Genomic DNA, 18,672 nt, shown 5'->3' with positions numbered 1-18,672 from the left:
TAACCCCTAGGCAGGGATGCCTTGCAGTGCAGAAAGACACTTCATCCTGGCAGGGCTTGTGCCACACTTTGGCATTTGTCACAGGAATAAAACGGGGCCAAGAGCCCTGTGTTTGGCTGTGCCTGCAGGGAAATCAGCTGGGGACAAACTCTGCACAGGGTTTCTACATAGAAAACACCTCAGCTATTTTTTTTTGCAAAAAAAAGGTTGGAAATAGGGACAAGGCTCATATTTCTTCATGGCATCCCAGAGAGTTTCTTTCTGATCACGGTGTTCTGCAGACGGCACTCCCCTTCCCTCTTCCCCAGGGAGATCTTCCTTCACTCAGCCAGCACTGACACCTCAAGTGCCACTAACAGGGGTTAGGGCACGTCCAAGCTCACACAGATTTGCTTCAAGAGCCCTGTATAAGGCACAGGAGGTCATCCTCCATCTCACATTGCTTCTGTCACCTCTCAGTGTGTTATTCCTGATGCAAAGCTGTGCACCCTGTACCGGATGTGGAACGGCACTGGAATATTCCAGAGGTCCTGAATCTAAACTGGGGCTTAAAAAGGGCCTTGGACCCACTGACTGGCACTCAAGATGGTTCCTGTCCAGCCCATGCATCACTGTTACCTCCCCACAAACAGAGCAAGTCCAAGGAATGCTGCTGGAAACACCTCTGGACTGCTGGGATGACCCCAGGGCTCTGAATGGGAAGGGAGAGGATGCCCTCCACCCCTGACCCGAGGGAAAGGATACCATCCACCTTGGACCTGGGGCTGGCAGAGGATGCTACTGGGGCAGGGAGAGGATGCTCTCCACCTCGACCTTCGGGCAGGCAGCCTGTCCCATCACTGCCCCTCCCCAAAGTCACAGCCCACACCTCCCCAGTGACAAGCGCCAAGTGGCCCCTGCCACGCAGGGCAGCCGCTCACCTTTCCCCATCACTCGGGTGAACTGTCCGGGCAGGTCACCCTCGGGCAAAGGGGCACCTCCCGACTCGCCCTCACACCCCGGCAGGTGGTGCTGCTGCATCCCGCCCGCGGCCGAGTCCTTGCAGTCGGAGCCCTGGCCGTCGGAGCCCAGCAGGGAGGAGGGGTGGTGCGAGTCCGCGTCCCGGGGATGCTCCTCCGTGCTCGAGTTCTGGCAAGAGTAGGCTTTGATGGGGGTGAGGATCATTTGGTGCAGTTCCTGCAGCGGGACACGCAAGTTGCCACCTTCCAGGATGTCCTGTTGGGGTTCAAGAGAAGAGGGTTTGTCTCTGCAGGGACAACGGGACGCCAGCTACGAACCAGACCCTGACTGTGACCCCCCTGAGAATCCCTCCAGGATCCTGCTGCATTCCACAGTCAGCAGCCACATTTAATTCCCCAAGTCCTTCCCTTAGGTCAGGAGAGTGTGGAGCTGCTGCATGGACTGTGTCTGATTATCCATGGATGTGTTCAGACCTGAATCCCCATTGGAAAATGCCTTTCCAATTACCAGGACCCAAACCCAGCAACGGTCCTGTTTCAGTGTTTCCAAATTTCCACCAGGAAGATGGCAACTCCAGGAGAGCAACTGAGCCTGGGAGATTTTAATGCCCAGACAGACAATTACCTTCCTCCTTTCCCTTCCCTTCCTTCAGTCCCACAATCACAACATTTCAGCTCTATTTCACTGGACCTTCATTTATTAACATGGGCTTGTCTCTCTCCAGTTTCCAGCACTGCCTTCAAGCCTGGCTCCCCATTTAACTGCACTGCCCCAGAACTGCTTGTCATACCATCCTCATGCTCTGGGATCACCTCAGAGCCCAGGATCACACTGGGATGCAGGAGCCAGGGAAATAGGGACATCCCTGACCACACTGGGATGGGCTGGGGGAGTGGAGGCAGAAAGGACCAGGAGGGTTTCAAAGGGAGCAGGTGGATTGTGGTCGGACACAGATGGGGACTCCATGAGGCTGCAGGTGAACTGATATTCCCCCAGGAAAAACATTCAGCCTGGAGATCCCAGGGCAGGTCCACCCAGGAGGGAGAGAATTTGGGTGCACCCTAGCCTTGCTCTTGGTGTGGACCAAGAACTCCCTTTCTGCTGTCAGATCCTCATTCCACTGATGGGAAATAATTGCATTTTGTTTTTAATGGAGCCTGGAACAGCTCATTGCAGGCTCCTGCACAGTCTGGCTCATGGGACACTGTCTGGAAAGAGGCAGCTCTTGGAGCGAGCTCTGGATGTCCTGAGGGAAGGGACACTAAGTGGGCACACGGGATTTTGGCGTGTAAGCCCCAAAATGGTTGTTCATCCTAATTCCAGTTTGCTCTTGGATGTCTCAGCTCCACTCCTCTCAAAGATATGATGTCAGTCTGCTGGGAACTGGTTTTTTTGGGAAAATTCCTGCTCTGCTAACTGGCAGAGAGGGGTGGAGCAGCTCTTTCCAAGAAAGCAGCAACGTTTAGCAGCGAGACACTGCCCAAAAACATCAAGCCCCACACATGCTCTTGTTTAGCAAAAATTGGATGGGAAGCCTGGAAAACTGGGGAAAGCAGCTCCCAGGCAGCTCTGAGCCCCAGCAAAGTGGGACAAGGTCAGAGCCCCACAGCCCAAACCCACACCAGGAGGGCCCAGTCCTCCGTCCCTGCCACTTTTCTCCCGGATTTCACGGTGTTCGTGGCTGCCGTGTCAGCTGGGCCGGGCTGCAGCTCAATCAATCCCATATTTCAACATCCTGGCGGAGGAGCCGGGGAAAGAGGCTGTGCAATCGCCTGGAAAACACAGGGCTGCAGCCAGAGGGCTGGCTCTTGGATTTAATAGTCATTATTAATAAGGAGGGTAAATATGGCTTTATTAGCTCCTGCCATACTCTGAGTACAAGCCCTTATTATAAATAAATAGCGAAGCAGTGAGTTAAGGAAAACACCAATAAATAGCAACACACCACAGAAGTATTTAAAAGCCCCTAGTGGGAGGCTCTGTGAGTTGCTGTTTGAAGATGGTGCAATTAAATATAATATAATACGGCGATAATAAATAGGGAGAGGTTGGGTGAGCTGCTCCCAGCAAGGCTGTGGTGCTGCTGCTTCCCTGCAGCCCTCTCTGCAGGGTTTAAGCTTCTGTGGAAGTGACAATGAAGTTTCTGTTTGTTTTCCTTGGAAATTCAAGATGTTGTTCAGGCACCAACGTGGGTGTCTGGTGTTTTATCTGGGGACAGGTTGCCCATATGACATTGCAGGAAAGCTCAGGTCTTTCTGAACATCCTGGAGCTGGCCAGGGCTACAGGGCGAAACATTCCAGCTCCATGAGTGCCAGAGATGGATTAGGACCCACTCTGCAAAACACAGCTTGGAGGAACCTGGTCTAGTGGAAGGTATCCCTGCCCATGGCAGGGTGTTGGAATGAGATGGTCTTTAAGATCCTTTCCAACCCAAACCATTCTGTGATCCTATGAAATAAAAACCTGCATCTGGTACAGGAGTGTTTGAGCCATTACTCATATCGTGGCCAAGCCAAAATCAGATTTCCCTGCAAAAGATCCCCACAACTCACGAAACCGATGAGTGCTTCACCCCAGAATTAACTTCTGGCTTCTTAAAAATACAAAAACGGTTGTGATTACTTACCCTTTCTAGAGATTTGAGCAAGTTTTGTCTTTCTTTTAGCTTTTGGATACTGATGACTATTTTGTGTCTTGCGCCTTTGGTAACGTTCTGTAAAAGACAGCACAACACTCGGCACCAACATTCCACAGGGTCCACCCAAACCCTTCCTCCCCTGAAGGAAAAGGGCTGCTAGAAATTAATCAGATTTCTGAGTGCAGGGATTCGTGGGGGACATAGAAAATCACTCAGCAGACTTGCTGGAGACAGAGATTTCCAGCTAGTCTGTCCCTCCCCGGTACACCTCCCACAGGGAGAGCGAAGGTGCTGCCTGGCCCCCCTTCATCCCAAGGATAAACGCAGAGGTGAACCTGAAAGCAGGGAGGGTTGGAACTAGATGATCTCTTAGGTCACTTCCAACCCAAACCATTCTGTTATTCTATGACTCTACCACATCTTCAAAGGCAATCTGCCCCACTGACTTCAAAGCAGTTGGCTGCTGCACATTGCACCCCTTGATCCCAAGCGGGGAAAAAAACCCCCAAGCGCAGCACCCAGTGAAGGGACTTTCACTTTTTTTTTTCATTCCCCTAACCCCAAACTTCCCTTTTCTCTGTTTGCTTCCCGACCTCCTGCGAGGGCTGAACGCCTTCCACGGGAAGAAGACACGCAAAGGAAACGGGAAGAGTCCGATCCCCCCCGGAGGCGCGGGACGTACCTGTGCCTCGAGCTGGCACTCGGTGAGGGCCATCATCTCCTCGTACGTCATCTGGGAGAAGAGGGCGGCGTACTTGTGCAGCCGGAGGCTCTTCAGCCAGGCCGGGACATCTGGAAAGGACAGGAGAGCTCCGCTGAGCTCGTGGCACGGCGCGACCACGAGCGACAGCGCCGGCGACAGCAGGGGCTGCACCGGTGCCACCCACCGTCCCAGCGGGGCTGCCGACACCTCACTGAACTCCACGGACCTTTGGGAGCACGTGGTGATGTGGGCATGGATATGGATAAGGATGGGAGGAGGAAGCAGCACCTGGATGAGGACACGTCACTGGGATGTGGGCGACTCACCGGGAGCTGTCATTGTGTCACTGCACGCCAAGCTCCCCGCTGCCCTTTTCCCAGGAAACGTGGGAATGGCTGAAGTTACTGGCGTGGTGGAGCTTAGGATGAGCAAAGGGATGTTTTGCAGATGGCAGGCGCTGATTTATGGCGTGAGGGAAGATGGTGTGTGTTGAAAATGGAACTGGCTGCTTAAAGAGAAATAAAGGGATGGATTTTGGATGGAAAAATGATGTGCCATCGAAGATGGTCCCACAGCCTGTTTGAAAGGGCGACTTGGGACCTCAAAACGCACCGACTGAAATGACTTCTTCCTTCCCAGTTGTTACCTGCAGTGTGGCACCTCTGTGCCCGGCTGGATGGGCACCCAAAAATACTTCTATCCTCCTGACATCAATGTAGTTTCACAGGGAGGGACCTGGGAGGGGAATCCTGTGACATGCAAAACCCCACCAGACCCCAAGATGGGGTGTCCTCCACGGAGAAGGCAGTGTGACAGCAAGCAGCTCCTCAGGGGTTTGAAGGTTTGGGGAGGTCTGGGGTCTGAACCTCCCCAGCTCCTGCTCTGCTCCCAGCAATACCCTTGTCCACAGTCCTTGTCCCCTTCCCCACCAGTGAGACACCTGGGAGCCCCACCTGTGGTGCAGCAACAATGACAAACCAGTGTGTCAGCCCCAACCCACACACCTGGAATGGAGAGAGCAGGTGGAGGCTCAGGAAATGTCTCTCTTGGGCCTAAATGCCAGCTAGCAACACCTCCCTGCTCTTTGACTTGGGGCTGCCTCCGTGGGGTTCATCCACGACCTCTTCCTGAACCAACACCTCATCACTGGCAGGGAAAGGGTAGGATGGACCCTTGGTTTGGCCCCCTGAGGCAATTTGTGCATCTGCCAGAAGTCTCCTGCTGCCTGGGCTGACCCCAAACCCCTCTCCCATCCAAGCAGAGGATGCAGAAGACCCTGAAATGCTGCGTTTTGCTCACACTCTGCATCCCCTGGCACACACAGGATTCACGTGTCAATGAAATTCCTCAAGTGCTGCACAGGAGGAGATCAACCCCACACCAAACACAAGGGTAAGGCAGTTAGTGAGCAGGGATGGGCTGAAATTCACTGTTTTCCAAAGGTTCTGACATGCAACGGTCCCAAATCCTGCTACCAGCAGCCTCTTAAACTGAATTCGGTTTTAAAAAATTGAAAAATTAGTAGCAGAAAGCTCCAATTCCAGCGCAGGCTCCAATCTCAACTTCATTTTAACACAAAACCACACCATTTTAGTGAAAACACATTAATAGTCTCCCTGATCCCATGTCCCTTGGGGACATCAGCCTTTCCACATGTCCGTGCCGAGGGCAAAGCCCACGGGGGCACTTCCAGAAGAGAGATGCACATATAGATGTTAAATCCTACAGGAAACCTGTCTGCAACCTTTGCAGGGGGTCAGAGCATGGAAGCAGCTCCTTCTCTTTGCATCAGCTCCCCCGGGGAGCTGTGCCAGTCCCAGAGCCCCCCTGCCAGCAGAGACAGCAATCCTGGGAGTGGACTGGGGAGAAGGAACCACCCCAGCACACAGAGATTGGGGGTGGGCATTTCCCCCATCCCACAGGGAAGAAAGAGGCGACCAGGATGTGCCAAGGACCTCACAGTCCTTGGAAAGTCCAACTTCCCAACTCTCTCCAGGCATGGGTGAGCCACCTGCCCACGGAGCTGCTCTTGAATCAGCAATCACCAGGAGCTGATTGCAAAGTCATGGCACGGCCATCAGGGAATTTAGAGGGAAAACAATTCACACGCAGCACATCTTCAGCAGTGCCCTCCTGGCACACCATGGATACACCCCCAGCAAAAACCCCCAGCTCTACACAAACCCTCCTCCCAGCTGTGCCCCCCAGGAATCACCGGGATGGTTTGGGGTTGGAAGGGACTTTAAAGATCATCTCATTCCAACCCCCTGCCATGGGCAGGGACACAGGAAGGGATGGACGGATGGGGTCCACAGGGAACCAAGTGTCTGCACCTACCCCTGGAGAAACCAGGGGCCAGGAAAAAGCCGAAGGGCCCTTTCCCTCAGGGCACAAAGATGGGTGGAAAGAAACAGGTGACATGAGGGCATAAAGATGGACAGAAAGGAGAGAAACGGTGACATCAAGGGAGAGGAACTGCTAAGCCACGTCAGATGAGGGTCTGTCATGGGTCTGGATTCCCCACATTCTGGATCCCACGGGTCTGCATCCTCCTGAGGATGCCCTGGAAGGTGCTGAAGAAGGAACAAGCTGACCAGCAGCGGGGTGACACCGAACCACGAGAGCCTGCAGGCGCTCGGGGAGACGAGGCTGCGATCCAGAGAAGGGACGTGGCAAAGGGAGCAGCTGCTCCGGGTGGAAGACGATGCAACCCCATAAAAATGCACCAAGTTGTGCATTTCTGCAGGGACAAGAAACGGTACGATCCAAGTGCAGGGAACAGGCAGTCCCTGTTTGTTTTGGTTTTTTTTCCCCTCGGGAAAAGCTGTGGGGATACAAAGGATCATACGCAGCCCACGGTGCTGCTGCCCCCAGAGGGATGTCTTAATTTGTGGAGCTGATTTAATGGATTATTGCCCTCTGGGCAGCCTTTGGCTTCTGCAGACTTGGCCACATGGATGGATTCCACGGCACTGGGGAGTTTCTATCCATGCAGGTCCTGCAGATCCAGCTGTGGATCACAGGGAGCCCAGCTCCCCGTGCTCTCCTCTCCAGCTCCATCAGCAGAAACCTGGAGAGACAAAGTGTTAAACAGCCCCCTCTTGCACCCCTTGCTCCCAAAAAAGGGTCTCCCAGGTCTGACAGGACCCGACCTGCCTCCATCACATTCCTTGGAACCACGAGGGGGGTTTTCATGCATTTATTTCATGCACATCAAAGCCATCCAGAGCCAAGCCAAATGCAGCCCCACATCACACAGAGTTACACGCATCTCAATTTGTCTGCAATTACACTGAAATCAGAGACCTCGTGACTACTAAAAAATATGACTATTTCCTCATTCTGACACACCACTGGCCTTTACACAATTGAGCTGCCTTGCATTAATGCAAATTGGAGTTGTTTAAATCAGTCTGAGAGCTGCAGGGTCGTTCTCTCTGTTCCCAGGGAATTCACAGTCTGCGTGTTTGGCCAGTTTTTACCTATTTATTCCTTCTCAGCCTGAAGTTTGCTCTCCATCTACGACTGCAGCAACAGGGTTTCATTTCTGCCTTGTTTACCAACGGAATCCCACATATTTACTGCCAAAATCTCCGTGAAATGCAGGTATAATGGGATGACCGACTGAAATCGGTTTAGAACTGAAACACACAGGTTAAATTCACTGCAAACCGGGATCCCAAGCCAAAACTTCCCCAGATGCTTGGTGGGTACCAAACACCGCAATGGCAAATCACACGAGGCTTGCTAAGCTTACTCTAAGCTATTTTTCACCGTAATAGAAAAGAAAAAAAGAGAGAGGAATAAGAAAAAGAGCGCCACTCGCAGCCAAAAGCCGCAGGCCATGGAAAAATTCCAGCTTTTTGGAAAGCTGGCAGCTCGCAGGGTTCTGGGGCAAAACCAGCCCACTGGCACCCGAGTGCAAGACGTCAGATCGGGGCCAGCTGCTGCTTGAAAGAAAACCTGACTGGTTCCCCCTGAACTGAACCTGAAATTCCTGAGCCGGGAAGAAAGGCCGGGAGGCCCCGTGTGTGGTTCCGAGGATTCTCTCCCGAAACCGCCGGCCCGGCCCGGCGCTGCCGGGAAAGCGGCTCTTCCCTCCTTGCCTCTGGGTGCTGGGGGGGGTGTCGGGGTCTGGTTTTGCACTCACCTTTCATCCCACTCCCTTCCTCCTGGAATGTGTTACGAGCGGAAGGCTGATCTTCTAAATGTTCACTCCCACCACTTCCCGAAGAGGCTACACTGCTTTGTGGAGACAGGGGGGCATGATCGGAAGGGATGCACTGGGGTCCTCTAGCCCGTAAGTCCTCATGAGACATCCATCCATGTCCTAGAGGCTGGTTTGGCACATTCATGGGTGGGGTAAGGGACACAGAGCGTTTCAAAGGGCTGTGGTGTGTCTGGCCTGAGAGAACTGAAAAAAAAATAAAATCAAAGAGGTTATTCCCCCCTCCGCGGCCCGGGATGCAGCAGAGTCCCCCGCCAAAAAAAAAACCAAAAATAATAAAAAAATCATCAAATGAAATCATAAAATGTGTGGTGGGGGTGGCCATGGTGCCTCGCAGCGCTACCTGATCCCTACCCTCAGCTTTGCCTCCCGGGAAGCAAAAGGGATGGGAACACCGGCGAGGAGATGGGGTTGCACGAGCTGTGTGGGGCTGCTCAAGGGAAGGGGCTGCGTGGACTGCAGCTCTAGGGGGAAAAAAATCAGCTGAGCAGCTCTGCAGCATAAAAATCCCCTGGCTGGGGGACCCAGGAGAAGCATCTCTGTCTCTCCCTTTGGATCAGGGCTTGGCTTGTGCCCTGGAACACGAGCATTTACAGATCTGCCAAAGTCATTGTGGGGGCACTAAAATCACAGAACCATGGAATGGTTTGGGGTGGAAGGGACCTTAAAGATCATCCCATTCCAACACTCTGCCATGGGCAGGGACACCTTCCACTAGCCCAGGTTGCTCCAAGGTCCAACCTTGGACAGTTCCAGGGATCCAGGGGCAGCCACAGCTTCTCTGGGTAACCTGTGCCAGGGCCTCACAGCCAAGAATTCCTTCCCAATATCCCATCTAGCCCTGCCCTCTGGCAGTGGGAAGACATTCCCCCTTGTCCTGTCCCTCCAGGCACTTGTCCAAAGTCCCCCTCCAGCTCTCCTGGAGGGAAGGCTCCAGGGAGACCTTGGAGCCCCTGTCAGTGCCTAAAGGAGCTCCAAGGTCTCCCTGGAGCCTTCCCTTCTCCAGGCTGAACAATCTGGCACTTGGCTGAGCTCCCATCAGCAGTGAGAACATCTCAGCTCAGCCCCCCTTCAGGTGCTCTTCCAACCATGTGCCTTTTCACCCTCCACAAGACCAAGCACTCAAAACAATGGTGAAAATACACCCCCGACAATGAGATGAGGCTGAATCCTCTTTGGAAAAAAAAAAAAATCTTTGGATTTCCTTTTCCTTCCCAGTTGTGTTTGTGGGTTTGCATTTCCTGGCTGAAAGTTCGATACTACCAAGTTCAATTTATTTTTAACAAATTTAACTGTCTTAAACAGTAAGACACTGTATTTAGAGGAAAAGATCATGAAATGGTTTGGATTGGGAGGGACCTTAGGGACCATCTTAAAGACCAAGGGTAGGAACACCTTCCACTAGACCAGGATGCTCCAAGCCCTGTCCAACCCGGCCTGGAACACTTCCAGGGACTATCTTTGTTGCCAGTGATGAAAAATGTATGAAAAGATTGGTCTGTTTGCTTAACAAAATTCAAATTCCATCTTTCACAGTCACCAAACTAACTGCTGGTTAAACCATAAATGCTGTTAGTATAATGTAATGTATGGATTTGGGATGGAAACTAAGGCAAATTTCCCTGCTCCAGGGAAATCTGAGGGCAGAGGGGTTCAAATGACCCTTCAGCCCGTGCAAAACGGAAGCAAAAACTTTTTTTTTTTGCAGTTTTTCTTTCCAAATCAAATCTCTAAACTGTACAAAACCCTGGGGGAAATCCATTGTTCTCGTGGCTTTTCCTCCTGAAGCTTTCAAGCCCTAAAGCTCCTTAATCCCCTTTTTTGCATTTACAGGAGTTCACCAAAACCACTCGGGCTCCTCTGCGTGTTATTATTTAATATGAACGAGTCTTGGTGGAAAACCCCCAGCCAGGTGCACTGTGCTGTAAAAGTTAAGCCAGGCTTAATTCACAGCTCAAGCCTGGGGGGAAAACCCCACCATCCAAGCCATCCCTGCTGACCAGGAGAGGGATGGAAATGAGGGACTAGTGGGGTTATAAAAGGAGGGGAGAGAGAAACACCACCTCTGAAAAGCAGCTGGTGCCAAAGGCAGCTGATGGATGAGGCCAAAACCCTGCAGATTTCTGCAATATCCAAATAATTCCTGTTTCTGAAAGGGTTTTCTTGTAGCAGCACAGAACACCGAGTCTGCAGGGACGCACGGGGATGGCTTGTGGGGAAGAATTTGTTCCCTTCCCATTAAATAACTATAGAAACATCTTCCACAAATCCCCTGGCAGAAAAGGAGATCCTGAGATGGCTTTCAGAACAGTGTTACGCTTCCCAAAGCTGTGATGTGATGCATCCTGATGGGGGAATAGCTGGATTTGAGAAGGTCTTGGCCAAGCTATTTTAGCTCTTGGCTTTGCAATTGGAACCCTCAAAGCAGCACCACAACAGGGCTCTGCAGATGTCACATCACCCTCCCGGGAGAAGAATAAATTTAGCATTAATAAAAAAAATAATTTTTAAAAATTAAATTATAATTCACCCCTTGGTGAATTATAGGGGGAATTATAGGGAAAACAGTGGGTGAATTGGTTGAAATGCATCACCAGGGCTGAACATCACACCCACTCAGAGCCCCAGAGCAGCACTTACACCACCCTCTCCCAACAAAAATCTGACAAACAAGGGGATATTTTTACCTTAAATCAAGCCCAGATTCCTTCCTGAGCAGCAAAACCCTTGCAAACTGCTGCTCTTCCACCTTAATTTCATGTCTCCTAACTGGAAATCAGTGTTGGCTGGAAGAGAAATAACCAACTCCACGGGATGGACAGGGACAATTAGAAACCATCCAGCTCAGTGGGTAAAAATCAGTTCCACTTCTGTCCCTGCATCCAACAGAACATGTTCCACTCAGCCAAATTTTTACTATGAGTCTCAATCCATACAACTTCCCGAGATGCAGCAGGGATAATCCCTCTGCAAAGGATGCTGCAAGTCACCAGCTCTTTGAAACCACCCCCAGCTACTCCGGGTACCAGATAAAGGATTATTTAAGAGCTCTCAGCACTGGCCTAACTTTAGGCTCCACTTCCCTGTAACCTGCTTCCATCAGAAGCCATCCTTAAAAATGCTGCAAATCCCGGGGTGGCACCTGCCAGGTGTGCACATCCTTCTCCCTTTTTTAATCTGCAACCCCAAAAAGGAAGATTAATAAATGTCCACTTTTATTAATGCTGCTGCTTGTGCTCACGGCTTCAGATTCTTGAAATGGAGGATGCAGCCAATTCTTTCCAAAGCAACAGTTCAGTGTAAGCCCTGACCTGCTTTTGACCCTCCTGTGTGCTTTTTGGATGGTCCAAGGTGAACCCAGGGCTGCTCCTGCTAAAATAAATGCTCCCCCGAAGGGATTTAACTCCAGCAGAAGCAAACCACGTGCGACTTTATCGCCCCTCACACTCAAGCCTCCTTTCTTTTATTGCGAAAATATTAAGCTTTAATTCAAAAAGGAAATGTAATATGTTCTTCTGGGGCAAGATAAGCTCCCAGGAGGTGGCTGGACACGCCTGCCTTTCTGAGCGCTGCGGGCTGGGCGAACAAAGAGCGGAAAGCACCGCTCCGGAGGGCAATCCACGCTGGCACACGGACACCCCTCCGCTGGTAAGTGTGTCCCACTTCTGGTTTAGAAGTGCTTTCCTGCTGTTCAGATGGGGCAAGAGCCCTGCAAGGTCCAGCTGCTTCCAAACAGCTATCCAGCGGGACAGGAGCCGGAGCAGATCGTGGTCCTCCCCAGGTTGGTGTTGCCTCTTTGCTCAGCCCACCCCAGACCCCATTTCCTTGCAAGGAACCTCTCTGTGACCTCCAGAGTGGGATCAAGCTCAGCTTAATATTCCCAAGTAAAAAAAAAATTAGAGGAGGATGGAGAAGGAGGGGTGGCAACAACTCATCACCTCCCTGTGGCAGGCGGTGGCTGCGGAGCAGGGAGCAGCTGGGAGCATCCCTGTGGGAATCTCCACTCCACCACCTCCCCGGGCAAATCCAGCTTTATCCCAGACCCAAGCCTGGCTGTGCTGGCAGGCACAACAACACACTTAACAGAAACTCTGAGGCTGCAAGTGCTCTCACCCTGTGAAGCCTTGAGTTGGGGATTTTTTTTTTCTCTTCCCTTTTGAAGTGGCGTCGCCTATTTTGGGAGGCAAGGGCTGATTTCAAGAGGGTTTTTGTTCGCTGAAGACCACGTGGAACAGCGTCAGACATTTGTGTTGTGGTTTCTCAGGACTTTTGAGCCAATTTTTTTCAGCCTGAGAAGGGAAAAGCCACCCATTCCTGTAATTAGAGCTGAGCAAGCAGGCTGTGCAGGCAGACCTTCCTCCACACAGCGTGGGACGGCGATGAGGTGCTCGCTCCCCCTCTGCCCATCCATTAAATCCAGCCTAAAGTGCTGCAAAGTCCTTGACAAGGCACATGTGGGACTGATGTGAGTGTTTCCAGCAGAGCCAGACCCACTGCTGAGTGTCCAAGCCATCTCTGGTCCCCATCAGGTCCCTGTCAGCCAGAGGATCAGCCCACAGTCCACACAGCAGGTTACAATTCCAAGTAACATCATCCCCGTGGCTACAGAAAGGAAAAAGTGCTGTGAGGTGCCTGCTGAACTCCTTGGGAGGGTTTTGTTTGTTTTCACTCTAAAAATGGCAATTTTTTGGTTGCAAAGCAGCTCGTGGTGCCTCCCCAGGTGGTGTCTGCTCGTGTACAGCTCCTTTCCTGGCCCGTGGGTACCTGGAGCAGCAGCCTGACCCCAGCTCATTGTTTTTAACCCACTGAGGGCACGCGGTGTTTTGTGCAGCCCGGAGGCTCCCCCACGGAGAGGGAACACCGAGCCACCCCTCACAGAGCAACCCCCAGGTTCACCTCAGTTCTCCTCCTCCTTGCTACCCCGGTCACGACGCATCCTCTCCTCCAGGAAGGCTTCCCCGCGCTGGCAGCGCAATCCCCGCGGCTTTTCCAGCGTTCCTGTGCCGAGGACCCTTGGAAACAGCCGCTGGTGGCTCACACTGCCCGCCTGGCACCCGGCCTCCTTCCTGGGCCCTCCATTCACCCTCTCCCCACGCTGCCCCTGCCGGAGCAGAACCCGAAGGGACATTTTTCGGCTCCACATCCCCTAACCCTTGGAGCCTTTTGTTTGCGCCTCTTTTTTTTTTTTTAATCTTTGTTTTTGTCTCCCTGTGTTTTGTGGCTGTGACTTTAACTGCGTTTTCGTAGGACAATCCACATCCCAGCCTCTGAACCGGGGGTGATATAAGCCACGAGGGGGTGAGACCCAGGGCCCCAGATGCAAGAAGGCCACTGGTTGTAAGGAAAATAGTGGGATTAGGAAATCAAAAACCCATACAAGCAGAGCCCTGCCTCGGGCAGAGAAATAGGAAGAAGCACAGACTGCAGGGAAGCCTGTCAAGCAAACTTTTTTTTAAGAAATGACGTTTTCAAACACAGTTTCCTGTTCAAGAAACTGGACAGAGAAACAATAACCCGCTTGTTGCTGCTCTCTCCGAGCAGGGGCACGCGAGGCACCATCCAGGCTCGGTGGGAAGGAACCCTCACAGGGGGTTTTGCGAGTCCCTGCACGGCACAAACACTCGTGGATTCGCTGTTTGGCTCTGCCAGGAATTGCTGTGACTGTTATTTACTCATCTGTGTGGCAGCAGGAGCGGGGCTGAGCCTAAAGATGTGTAAACGCAGCCCTTGGTGGCTTCAGGAATCCAACGGGATGCGTTTCTGGAAGGAAGCCCAGCTCGTCACACCAAGGAGCAGGAGCTTGGGAGCTGCTTTCAGTCTCCTTCACAGAATCATGGAATGGTTTGGGTTGAAAGGGAAGGTGGGAATGGGTGGGGGATGGAGGATTAGGGTCATGTTGCAAGAAGGTTTGCTGCCCCAAACCAGGTGGCTCTCGGGGTAAGTGCAACGCTCTGATTTCCAGGCCACTAATGTGAGTTTTTCTCCTACAACTGTACACAAACCACAGATAAAACAGTGTCTGAACCCTGGGAAACCCTGGCCTGTTAACAGCAACACTGCTGTGCTGAACCAAGCCTCCCTAATTGTCCCAGAAAATAGTTTTTGCTATGGGCTTCTGGGAGAAATTCCTCTCCTGCTCACGGATCAAGCCAGATAAGAGGCTCCGGGATGCAGAAACTTTCCTTCCTACAGTCCTCTTCCACCCAGCAGAGATGTCCAAGAGCATTTTCTTTGCTCAAGCAGCAGCCAGGGCTCCCCACTGCCTCAACCCCTGGTCTGAGAAGCTGAGACCTCCTCCAGCATCAGCTTCCACCACATGACACTCTCCAGATGGAGAAACCCCTCCATCGCTTCCAGCTGGGAGATGTACATCCTTTACATAGCAATATGCAGCCTGTGCAAAACTGGGAGTGAGAAAAGAAGGGTCTTAAACCAGTCAAGGGCAAGGGGTGCATGCAAAACCTCTGGAATTTCCTCAGGACAAATTCCTTCGTGTTTCAGCCTTATCAGCTTCCTCCGGCCTCCACCTCTTGGGGACTCACATGTCCTGTCACAAGCACCCTCTGGATGGGCTGGCAACTCCTTCTGCTCTCTTCTAATTCCAAGAGCATGAAATCTTTCCAGCTCCAGGAGAGGAAGAAAAGCCTGCTGGGTCTCCAAGGCCACCAAGGGGAAAATGCAGAATCCAGTTCCCCACACGAGACGATGCAAGAGGTGGTGCCCAGCAATGACATCCCATGACAAGGGGAATGGCTTTAGACTGCCAGAGGGCAGGGTTAGATGGGACACTGGGAAGGAATTCTTGGCTGTGGGGGTGGGGAGGCCCTGGCACAGGTTGCCCAGAGAAGTGGATGCCACATCCCTGAAGTGTCCAAGGCCAGGTTGGATGGGGCTTGGAGCAATCTGGGCTAGTGGAAGGTGTCCCTGCCCACGGCATGGGGTGGAACTGGATGGTCTTTAAGGTCCCTTCCAACCCAAGTCAGTTTGGGATTCTGTGATTCCATGACTCCTGAGCCCTGAAATGCTCCCCAGCAGAAACAGGACAGCCCTAGGCTGGTATCACAAAACATGGATTAATTCTTTCCTATTACTGCTCCAACTTAGCTCAGCTCTCCACCTCCTCTGCATACCGACAGCAGATGCATCCTAAAAATCTGCCTTCATCATCCTCCAAAGCATTCCTGATTGCTCAGATATTGCCTCGCACTGGAGCTGTGACACGAGAGCGCACTGCTCAGCAAACAGGGGGACTGTGGTTACAGGAAAACACCCGACACGGAACAACCAGAATCCAACAGGATTGCGTTACGGATGGGAACGGCAAACTGGAGGGGAAAATAAAACTAAATAATAATAATAATAATAAAAATAAAAAAAACAAAAACCCACACAGCTTCAAGGCTGCCAAAACAGAGCCATTGATTCCAGAGCGTTTGATCCATTTGCATGCAGAGAGCTTTGCTTTGGAGCCGAGATGGAAACAAGAGTCTTAATATAGCTGGAGAGAAAATATCCTCCTTGCACTCCTCTAACTGCACTTTGATAGGAAGCAGCCACAGAGCAGATGGTGCCTATATATAATCACCAGACCTATTATCCCAGCCTCTTTTAGTAATTTGAAGGATGTGATAACCACAAGGAGAGCAGCAAATATTCCCCCCCTCCCTCCCTCTCTCCCTTCCCCTGTTAAGAAAAATATCCAAAAAAAAAAAAAAAGGAAAAAAAAAAGAAAAAGGCGAGAGGAGGAAGCTGTAATTATGCTAACGAATAAAAGAATTTCCAAATGAAGTAAATAACTATTTTGTGCACTGCTCCTTTAAACCAGAAGTCAAAAGTTAATTGAATAGCAGGGTGTTACTGAGTCAGGAGAACACAGCGAGTCCCTGTGCAGTGGGGAAGGAGACTGGAGTTGCTCCAGATCATCCCAAACCATGCCATTCCCGTCCCTCCTCCATACCCATTTCTCTGCAGCTGCTGTCTGATGGTGGGGGGAAGGAGGGCTCATCTCTCTCCATTCCTTTCACTTGCCAAAGCCTGGAGTTGCACGGATTCAAAGGATGAGCCTTGGGAAGGGGATTCTCTCCGGGGGTTTCTCACCCCATGAAGACGCTCAGGAAAACATCACAAATGTCATTCTCATGATACTGTGGGGATGGGGAATGCAAGATGTGGCAAAGCAGGAAAGGTTTGAGGGGGGTATTTCTCAGGAGGCCCTTCACAGACATCAGTTAACAGTGGAGGTGCTGAGGAGCATCCCTGGCTCCCAGACAGAGCCTCCAGTCCCACGCCGCTGGATGGGGATGCAAACTGCAGACAGGAACCCACAGGTGTGATGGGAAAAGCAAAGCTTCCCTTAGGAGAGCTCCAATGAGTAATCCTGCTGCCAGCATCCAACAGGCACCAGGCTGGAAAATTACACCTGGGTCCATCCATCAACAAAACCTCCGGGTCATCCTCCGGGAGACTGCCAAGGGTCTGAGGAATTACTGGGGAGGTCTGACCCTGCTCCACAACCCAGAGAGCATCAATCAGCTGTGCTGGTGGCTTCTGTGCTGCTTCCAGGTCAGAAGCACCATTCACTGGTGACAGGAATCCCAGGGACTGTAGGATACACACAAAACCATCGCTGCTGCCTCAGAACACCCGTCCCCGAGACACTCGGGCTGCTGTAAGGAAAGGGGAGGTGGCATCGGAGCCACAAGCTTCAATCTGCCCCCACCCCAACCTGCAGGTCAAGGATGGTGTCCTCCTCCTTCTCCAGTGGACAGGCAACACACCAAGAGCAAAAGCAGGGCAGGCAGTCCCTGCCCTGAGTGCCTACGATCTGTGACTGCTCTGGGATTTCACAGGCTGAGAGGGTGGGAATATCCCCGGGCTCTTCCCGAATTAGGTGGCCTCATTCCAGCCAGGAAGCTGCAGAGCCATCGCTCTGTGAGCAGGGTACGTGAATTCGGGAGCGGGGCTCTCTAAGATGTGTGAGCACAGATCAAACCTTGCACACACCAGGCCTGGAGGAAGGAACAGTGTGATCCCACAGGATGCACGTGTGATGTGTCCTCCTTGGGGACATCTACGTGTCACCACTGGCTCCCGGTGCTCCCTCTACTCCTCATCAGCCTCACAGACCACCCCCTTCACCTGCTCTGCCTTGCTAGACTCATCCTCACAGAGCCATCCACACCCCCTCCCAGAGCCATCTGCATCCTCCCAAAACCATCCACATCCCCTCAAAGCCATCTGCATCCCCCCAAAACCATCCACATCCACCCAGAGCCATCCACATCCCCTCAGAACCATCTGCATCCCCCCCAAATCATCCACATCCCCCCAGAGCCATCCACATCCATCCAGAACCATCCACACTGAACTAGAGCCATCTGCATCCCCACAAAACTCTCCACATCCCCCCAGAGCCATCCACATCCAACTGGAGCCACCTGCATTCCCCAGAACCATCCACATCCATCCAGAACCATCCACATCCCCCCAGAGCCATCTACATCCAACTGGAGCCACCTGCATTCCCCCAGAACCATCCAGATCCACCTAGAGCCATCCACATCCCCCCAGAGCCATCTTCATCCCCCCAGAACCATCCACATCCTCCCAGAGGCAACAGCTGCTGGTGAGATGCCCCACAAGCTGTGGGATGCCCCACAGCTGCATGGCTGGGCATCCCTACGATCAAAGCCACCACTGAACTGCAAGTCCCAGCCGAACAGAACAGGAGAACCACCCTCCCAGATGTCCTGAGCCAGGTGTCCATCAAGGGTTGATGGGTTACCCAAGTCACCCTGTGAATCCTGTCTTTTTTCCCCTTCCAGTGTAGAGTGTGATGTTTGGAAGGTGACAGGTAGGCTGATTAGCTTTGATGTCAGTCAAGGAACCCCGTGGAGACGACTGAAGGTGGGACCTCAGCATGACGCTGACCTTTGTGGGTCAACCAAAGACACAGTGAGAAAAGAGATCCTTCAGGAACAAGGAGGTGAAAGGAAGGTGTCAAAACAGGCTCAAAGGAAGATCCAAATGGGCTGAGGCAGCTACACTGAAGTGTCAAGGTTAGAACAGGTTCTGAGTGTTGCTCAAGTACAAGAGTAAATCAAAACACTGGGTCAGGAAAAACTGAGCAAGGCAACACGGAT

At 52.1% G+C, this 18,672-nt stretch overlaps 2 protein-coding genes across 8 annotated transcripts in view; both read right to left on the bottom strand.

Moving 5' to 3' along the window:
* SAMD4A (sterile alpha motif domain containing 4A) overlaps window positions 1-18,672 on the bottom strand; it is a 93,646-nt gene that overhangs the window by 11,243 nt on the left and 63,731 nt on the right. For 5 of the 7 annotated variants that reach the window (XR_007631599.1, XM_050336925.1, XM_050336926.1 and 2 more), the window contains 4 exons: window positions 8,453-8,716; window positions 4,282-4,391; window positions 3,588-3,674; window positions 921-1,215 (listed from right to left, as the gene is read on the bottom strand). Coding sequence is in view for 6 of the 7 variants with exons in the window: in XM_050336925.1 (XP_050192882.1) it covers window positions 921-1,215; window positions 3,588-3,674; window positions 4,282-4,391; window positions 8,453-8,716 (756 nt within the window). In the remaining variant the exon portion in view is untranslated. The remainder of the gene's footprint in view (window positions 1-920; window positions 1,216-3,587; window positions 3,675-4,281; window positions 4,392-8,452; window positions 8,717-18,672) is intronic. The other 2 variants (XM_050336931.1, XM_050336930.1) reach the window with 1 other exon arrangement.
* The window catches only part of LGALS3 (galectin 3), a 173,460-nt gene that overhangs the window by 124,790 nt on the left and 29,998 nt on the right, over window positions 1-18,672 (bottom strand). The gene's annotated exons all lie outside the window — the stretch shown is intronic.

Source organism: Myiozetetes cayanensis, unplaced genomic scaffold (genome assembly GCF_022539395.1).
Source record: "Myiozetetes cayanensis isolate MyiCay16 unplaced genomic scaffold, myiCay2020 scf6-25, whole genome shotgun sequence".
Lineage (NCBI taxonomy): Eukaryota > Metazoa > Chordata > Aves > Passeriformes > Tyrannidae > Myiozetetes > Myiozetetes cayanensis.
The sequence above is the reverse complement of the archived record's forward strand: the minus strand, read 5'-3'. Positions and strand labels throughout refer to the sequence as shown.